The sequence below is a fragment of the Scardinius erythrophthalmus genome, assembly GCF_964197995.2.
Source record: "Scardinius erythrophthalmus genome assembly, chromosome: 14".
Lineage (NCBI taxonomy): Eukaryota > Metazoa > Chordata > Actinopteri > Cypriniformes > Leuciscidae > Scardinius > Scardinius erythrophthalmus.
Window position 1 is genome coordinate 12,007,075 of NC_138234.1, and position 8,351 is coordinate 12,015,425.

Here is an 8,351-nt window from a genome sequence, read left to right on the forward strand (position 1 = left end):
GAAAACACAGCTATACAACATAGTTCAAAACAAATAAATAATTAGTCATTTCTGAACATTGACTCTCAGTCTTTATTCACCTTTTTTCTCACGTTTTCTCAATAAAATTAATACAAGTATATAATAGAATAGCATATTTCTAATAGGGGCACATTGTAACGCAGTGTTACAACATGCCCCGCCTGTGCAACTGGGATTTAAACCCGGCTAGTGTCTTCTGCTAGTTAGCGAAGCATTAAATAACTATCTCAACTGTTAAATAACATCTTGGAGATTAAAATAATATCAGATTTGTCTTATTTTAAATAAACAAAAAATAGAGATGAAAAATTAACTTAAGTAAGAAATTTTCTTTTGCTATGGTTTAATAAATGTCTATGGATATCTTCCAAAAAAAAAAAAAAATTAGCGGATTTTTTTTTTTCTATATAGTGTTGATATGGCAACTAGTAAATACACAAAGTTTCGTCATCCAAGCATGTGCGGAAGTATTTAAAACAAGCGCGTTACAACTAACCCCGCGTTAGGTTGTGCCCCGCGCTCCCCTAATACTAAAACTAAGTTCCAATAAATTAAGTGAACATCACTGGAGCGCTGAAAAGACATACACGCATTAAACCTTCGCCAGGCCGTTGGATTCCGTCGTTGGGCTAATGGATGGTTCTTACAGAGGAAAGTAATGATTGTATATGACTGGTTCAGGAAGTGGTTCGAATCTTGGCGCGACATTTTGACAGATATATACACCAATGGTTTAAACCCAACCACTTTCCAGTTTTAAATAATAAAAATTGCCCCTCCTGCCAATTATGACCAAAGTATTGATTTACACACATTTGATAGCCCCAATTATTTCAAGGCAATGCATTTATTACACAGTTATGCAGTTGCTGGGGGTATATAATGATTGTATAATATACAATCATTATATACCACCAGAAACTACACAATATATTTATTTTTAAATAGATTATTATTATTATTTTCGCCGTTATTTCTAAGCCGATCATCAGTTCATCTGTAATGTATCTGCTTGTTTTACACTCTTTGACCACCAGGTGGGATTGTGAGCAAATGAAGCCTCGAGAAATGAACCCTTGTGTGAACCACTTGACTGAAAAGCTTCAATGCTTCATGGGCTTCATCTCGCCACCACTAATAAATAAACCTCTACAAATAATCAGATAGAGTAAAGTAGTAAGCATATTTGGGGTGCTGTCTGAGGAGAGGGTTCCGAGCTCGAGATTTTGGCCCGAACTCACCCCACTACCATATTTCTGGTTAGGAAAGTAACAAGGCGAGTGTCAGTGTGAGGACTCGGAGACAGGGTGGTGGAGGGATGCTGAAAACTGTTGAGGAACAAACATAGGTGAGCCGACTGCGTATATATAGCCTATAGGCCTCCACTCACTTTGCTGATTGGGTAGACATGTTGATTACTGATTGTTGATTGTTGACAGCCGGTTGGAATGACGTGATGATTGGATAAAAAAAACATACTTTAGTTATAACATAAACAACAGCAATTAAGTCAATAGAACAAAAGTGCCTTTTTTTAACAGTGAGTGTAAATTTCACATGTTCACTTATTTACTAGACCTGAGAGTTTTCCATTAGCTTTCATTATCCAGATACAGTATTCAAATATTTTACAATCAAATCTGAAAAAAAATTGTAAAATAACTGTATAAGTGGAGCTGTTGACATATTTTCACTTGTAATAAAGTACAAGAATGTAAAAAAAAAAAATTGTTTTTACTAACGTAATGTAAAAGTATCAATTTATAAAAACAAAAAATATTAACTTTAACAAGCTAAACTATTGAATGGCAGTGTTATATGATCATGGTGTATTTATTGGTTTTCTCGCTCAGTTTCTCAACATGCTCAACATGTTTGTGTGATTAAAAGCATGACAGGAAGAAGCTCTTCATCTTCAAACTAAACACACCAGCTCTAAACGGCCATTTTCTCACCTAAGATGTTTGTCCACTAACAGATCAAAGCACATTTCTGAAGAAAAGCGACCGCAGCAGTTTCAGTTTGACTCAGAAGATGAACGTCAGTAAAACTGTGAGATCAGACACGCTTTTAACTCTACATATATATACTAAAATTGAGAACTGAATAAATAAAAAACAATTTTAAAATCACTAGACTTAGTCTTTATTTTACCATGAAAAGTAATTAATCCAATATTCAGACAATATTATTCTATTATTACATATTTAACACAGTCAGGCAAGTAATTGTGCGCAATTTGAATGAATCATTAAAATCTATTAAAATAATTATTAAATTAATTTCATTTATTTGTTTATTTTACAGGGACAGTGCTCATGAATTAACAGTAAAATAACTGTAAATGAGCCAGAGTTAGCTCAACAGGCTAATTTTCATCTGTTGTCCCTGGCCAGTTATTATAAAGGCAACCTAAAATCAGCATATAAAAAACATAAAATGACTTTTTACAGTCTACAAGTAATAACAACATAGAAAAGTAATAATAAAACAAATAGAACACACCACAATAAGTAACAAGCAATGTCAGCACACAATATAGGCTAAAACATGAGAAATTTCAAAGTCTGACACAAGACAATCTGCTAACAAGCAACAATTCTCAGTAGACAGTCAGTAGTCTAATGTGCACATATCTGATTATCAATTAGCCAGTTCTTAAGCTGACCAGTAAAAAAAAAAACGATAAGTGTCTGTTCAAGTTGGAATAACTCGACGAGGAGCTGCTCATAATGAGTAACAGTAAATAACATTAATGAGATTCACTCACAGTAACTATATCATTCATTCCTGCCGCAGTGCATGCTGGGAACTCGACTAGCAGCAAGGATTTTTAAAATCTGTTTTAATCTTCTGTAAATGTAAATTGGGCATAAGAACATAGTGTGTGTGTGTGTGTGTGTGTGTGTGTGTGTGTGTGTGTGTGTGTGTGTGAGAGAGAGAGAGAGAGTGAGAGAGAGAGAAAGAGAGTTTGTCTGAGAAAGACAACACCGTGTGTGTGTGTGTGTGTGTGTGTGTGTGTGTGTGTGTGTGTGTGTGTGTGTGTGTGTGTGTGTGTGTGTGTGTGTGTGTGTGTGTACATTAGGAGGGTCAGACTCTGTCGAGTGAGGTCTTGCTCACATTACTTCTGTTGTGTTTGTTTAGATCAGTTGTGCTAGTGTTATTACATCAGAAAATGTTTCACATGTTTGTTTTGTTCTGTTTGTGTTTCTGCCGTCTGATCGGTAAGTTATCATTTCTGTCATTTAGTCACATCTCAGAGTAATAAACGGTTCAAATTAGATTATTTTCATCTTCTGTGATCGAAATCTCTTGATGTTTTAGATATTTTAGTTTCAATGATTACACATGCAAATCCTCCCATGAAATAATAAAAAAAATTATTTAAAACATTTTATACTTCTGCTGTAATCATAAACAACTACAAAAGTCAAACAATTAAAAATGTGTTGAATATATCCAGCATATTTAAGCTTGTACTTTCAAGCTGTAATAAATTTATCACATATATTTAAATTTTATATGTATATAAAAAAATAATAATTTTGTTCTACAGCAGATCATTTTAAAACACATTAAAGATCAAATTATTGATTCACTCACGTCTGTTTGTTCGTAGTGTGACTTTTCATTTAGTTTGTAGTCTCTGCTGATGTTAAAAGTTACAAACTGATCTCAGACTTTCTAAACCAACATGAGCATTAATCTGAAAACCTGTTCATGTTCATCAGGAGTGTTTGCTGCCGAAACAAATGAAATACAGTCAGTGTCAGTGATGGAGGGAGATTGTGTCACGCTAAACACTGATGTTACTAAAATACATGAAGACGAAGACATAGTGTGGAAATATGGAGCTGGAAAGTATGATATAGTTGAAACCACTAGAAATTATGGGACATATTATATCTCAACATATCTTGACAGTAATAATGTTACTGATGAGAGATTCAGAGGCAGACTGAAGCTGGACGATCAAACTGGATCTCTGACCATCACAAACACCACAACTGAACATGCTGGAGTTTATCAACTAGATATAAGTGGACTGAAACAGACATCAAAATCATTCAGTGTTTCTGTCTATGGTGAGTCAAGATGTAATTCCTCCTGCAGCTTCTGTTTCATTAGCTTTTTACATATTAAAATGTTTAATTATGTTATATGAGATGACAGACACAATCACTGATCATCAACACATCCATATTTCTGTTTATTTATCTCATCTTTCTCAGCTCGTCTGCCTGTTCCTGTCATCATCAGTAACTCTTCACAATGTTCTTCATCAAATTGTTCACTGCTGTGTTCATCAGTGTTGAATGTGTGTGATGCGACTCTGTCCTGGTACAAAGGAATCAGTGTATTGTCCAGCATCAGTGTGTGTGATCTCAGCATCAGTCTCTCTCTACCTCTGGAGGTGGAATATCAGGATAAAAACACCTACAGCTGTGTGCTGAACAATCCCATCAGCAACCAGACCACACATCTGGACATCAACACACTCTGTCACACATGTGCAGGTACCACAGCACTGATGATATATGTGTGTGTTTACTGACCTGATCTCTGTCTTCTGTTGTAGATCAGACTGAAGCGTTCACTTCTTTCTTTATCATTACAGCACCAGACACACTCTCTCCTTCAGTTCCTCCAGTCTCAGTGTCTCTGATAGTGTTGATCTCTGCTGGATCTCTGATTGTTGCTGGATTTTGGATCTTCTGGATCTGCAGGAAACACAGAAAAACTGATAGAGAAGGCAAGAATAACTGCTTTTAACCAGTGTTAACAAATAATAATAAATAATAAAATCTACTCCAAATGCATTTTTTTTTTCATTTTATAATTCAATATTTAAATACATATGTATGTAGGTAATGTAATTTAGTTCTTAAATAATGTTGGTTATTGGTTGTTGCATTGATCTGAGCAGCTCTTTACTCGTCTCACACACAAACACTGATTCTGTATTTACTTTTACTCTGGTAATAGTGATGTTTTGTGTGTGAAAAGTAATAATGTCAAATCCCATATTGCCATTTTTTAAATTTCAGTATTAAATATATTTAATTATGTGCAATAACTTTGACAGCCTAATAATCACATTTATTGTATTTTTTTTAATTATTATTAATTAAAAAAATACTTTTAATCTCTTCCTGTTGTTCAAACAGTTCAGATTTGTGAAGATGAGAAAACTTCTGTTGTTATGTTACTTCATCCATCGTTCTATGAAAGAAACACACACACATCGGTAAGATCATTTATCATTAGTTTCTGTTCTGTGTGTTTGTATCATTTCAGCAGTGAGTCAGATGGAGATCAGTGTGTGATTGTGTTCCTGTAATCATCATCACGCATCAGATATTTTCTTTCTTTAATGTATTTCCAAAAGAAGCTATTTTACTGTTAACACTATTATATAAAACATTTGAGTAAAAGTCATCTATACGCTGATTTCACGCAGCCGCCATTTTGAACTTGAAAGTGAGGCTCCGGTGGGAAGAGCCCCGGAAGTACAGATAAACAACAATGCCTTGGACTGAAGCTGCTGCCGCGATTTACACTATTGGAAGATAATATCTAATATAGGATATGTATATAGTTCATTCCTGCTTCATTTTTTACTCTCTGAATTATATATAAAAAAATTATTTTATTTATAAATAAATTTCACTGTTTATAGTCTAAAGTATGAAAGAAATGTATACACAGTTTTAGAATTGACACAACATCATTAAACACAACAATACGCCATCGCATTCACGACTCTCCTATGATTAAAGGCGACACTTCCGGTTTTCTTCCCACCGGAGCCTCGCTTTCGATTTCAAAATAACGGCTGCGTGAAATCAGCGTATAGCTGATTTATTGTCTTGTGGCTTTGATGAAACACAGAGTTAAATTAAAGGAGTTTATTGTAGCTCCTGTTTATGTTACTTTCATATTATGATTGATCACATTACATATTACTTAGCAAGTAATACATTTTAAAGCAATTAATTAACACAAAATGATTGCAAGATATTTTTATATAATAAATGAATAAAATATTATAAGTGTCACAGACAGCAGGAAAAAAATGAATAAAATACAACTAACCGTATAATTATGCAAAAGAAAGGACAAAAAATAAACTCATTAACTTTTAAAGGGAGAAAGAAACTCAAACTGTATTCAGACACAAATTCATGCATGAAACTCTTCAGTTCAAATTAATAATTAATATTAATACAATATTGTTTTTAAGGTATTTACAAAATGGTCAGTTTTCCCATCAGCTTGTGTTGTTATGATTTAACATAGTTAGGCCTTTGCAGTTCATGCTAATATTTGTTTTTTGTTTTTATTAAAATATATTATTATATTTGGTGTGATGTGTTTTTTACAGAACGCTGAAGAGGAGAGTCACGTGGAGTATGTGTCTGTCAGCGTGAGAAGATGATTTAATATTTCATTATAAAGTACCAGATCCAGCTGTGGGATCATTTCACTAAAGGAAACTCATTAGATGAGTCTATGGTATTATTATTAAGATTGATATTTAAGGGAATAAGCATATATATTCATGATCTTATATATAGCGACTCGTACTTTGATAAGCATTACTTTCAGTAGTTATTTACTTATTTCCTGCAAGAGTAGCATGCAGCTTCTTAACACCTTTTTTTTTTTTTTTTTTTATAATTTTTTGATATATAACCTATATAAAGATCATATCCTGTTTTGGTCAATTCTAGAATGGAACCAATGAATAAATTCAGTCATTTTAGGAAACAAATTTAATGTACAATTCACTGTTGTAATGGTATCATGCAAATGTCACGTGACTGATCATGATCTTTCAAACCTTCCAGCCAGCAGCAAAAAAAAATAAAAAAAAATTTCATGTTGCAGCCCGCTCCCCGCTGTACAGAGCGCCATCTAGAGTTCAAAATAAGACTTCACATCTGGAACAATAATACTACAGTAGTATCAGGGATGGGCAACTTCAGTCCTGGTGGGCCACTGTCCTACAGTTTAGCTCCAACCCTGAAAAAATCACCTGCCTGTAATTTTCTAGTAATCCTGAGGACCTTGATAAGCTTGTTCAGGTGTGTTTGATTAGGATTGAAGCTAAACTCTGTAGGACAGTGGCCCTCCAGGACCGAAGTTGCCCATCCCTGATACTAGGGTTCTTTCTGTGTTTGTTTATCGGTCAACCGAGCCGACCTCGAGTCTCTGTGATCTTCTGTCTCTATATAGCTCAGGTCCCTCCTTTAATGCAAGTCTGGGGGATCTTTTTCAGCTGTTTATCGTCCAGCAAGTGAAAATGGCGAGATATACACAATGGATGATAATATAGTAATCCTACTAGCCGTATGCATATAGAGAGCACCGTCTACCATATAGGCCTATTCACGAGTTCACACTTACATATAATTTGAAGGGGTAAGTTTAATGCGTATTTGGCGTGCTGTCCGGAGGGAGGGCTCCGAGCTCGGAGTTCGGCCCGAACCCAGAGTACTCCCCCCGTATGTAAGTGTTTAGGACTAATAATAATAATAATTCGTTACATTTATATAGCGCTTTATCTGAGACCTCAAAGCGCTTTACATAGAAGGGGGGAATCTCCTCAACCACCACCGATGTGCAGCATCCACCTGGATGATGCGACGGCAGCCATATTGCGCCAGAACGCCCACCACACACCAGCTTACTGGTGGAGAGGAGACAGTGATGAAGCCAATCAGTATATGGGGATGATTAGGAGGCCATGATGGATAGAGGCCAAGGGGCAAATTTGGCCAGGATGCCGGGGTTACACCCCTACTCTTTTTCGAAGGACATCCTGGGATTTTTAATGACCACAGAGAGTCAGGACCTCGGTTTAACGTCTCATCCGAAGGACGGTGCTCTTTTGGCAGTATAGTGTCCCCGTCACTATACTGGGGCGTTAGGACCCACACAGACCACAGGGTGAGCACCCCCTGCTGGCCTCACTAACACAACATGTGTTACTAGAAGTGTGGAGAAGGGGTGGTGGAGGGATGCTGCAAAAACTGTCAATGGAATGAGGTGAGACTGCGGAGTATATATACACCTCTTACCATTGATTGCTGAGTGCTCTCCACCTGTGTTAATTATCTGAACGTGCTCCTCCCGAACCTTGTTAATAAAACATCATTTAAATAAAAGCGTTTAAAATGACAGTTGATTACTCGCTGGGTAAATGTAACACACAAACAAACAGCAGAAGAGCATCACTGATTCACACTTCTACTCTCAGACAAACACACACGAGTCTCATAGACGATCTTCAAAAACTTTATAAACCACATCCTGATTCATACACT

General features: G+C 35.7%; 1 protein-coding gene across 1 annotated transcript; it reads left to right on the forward strand.

Annotated features, from left to right (window-relative positions):
• The first annotated feature begins 3,110 nt into the window (after positions 1 to 3,110).
• On the forward strand, positions 3,111 to 6,880 carry LOC308702398 (uncharacterized protein). The gene is made up of 6 exons (XM_081385216.1): positions 3,111 to 3,245; positions 3,753 to 4,106; positions 4,254 to 4,538; positions 4,640 to 4,774; positions 5,190 to 5,269; positions 6,407 to 6,880. The coding sequence occupies exons 1-6, from the start codon at positions 3,197 to 3,199 to the stop codon at positions 6,458 to 6,460; spliced, it is 957 nt and encodes a 318-aa protein (XP_081241342.1). The 5' UTR covers positions 3,111 to 3,196; the 3' UTR covers positions 6,461 to 6,880.
• The last annotated feature ends 1,471 nt before the right edge of the window (positions 6,881 to 8,351 follow it).

Excerpts from the sequence above, each read along its gene's own strand:
- LOC308702398 (XM_081385216.1), top strand. The coding sequence starts at position 3,197 with ATGTTTCACATGTTTGTTTTGTTCTGTTTGTGTTTCTGCCGTCTGATC. Across the intron at positions 4,775-5,189 it reads CAGAAAAACTGATAGAGAAG|TTCAGATTTGTGAAGATGAG; the intron begins GCAAGAATAACT and ends TTGTTCAAACAG. Across the intron at positions 5,270-6,406 it reads AAAGAAACACACACACATCG|AACGCTGAAGAGGAGAGTCA; the intron begins GTAAGATCATTT and ends TGTTTTTTACAG.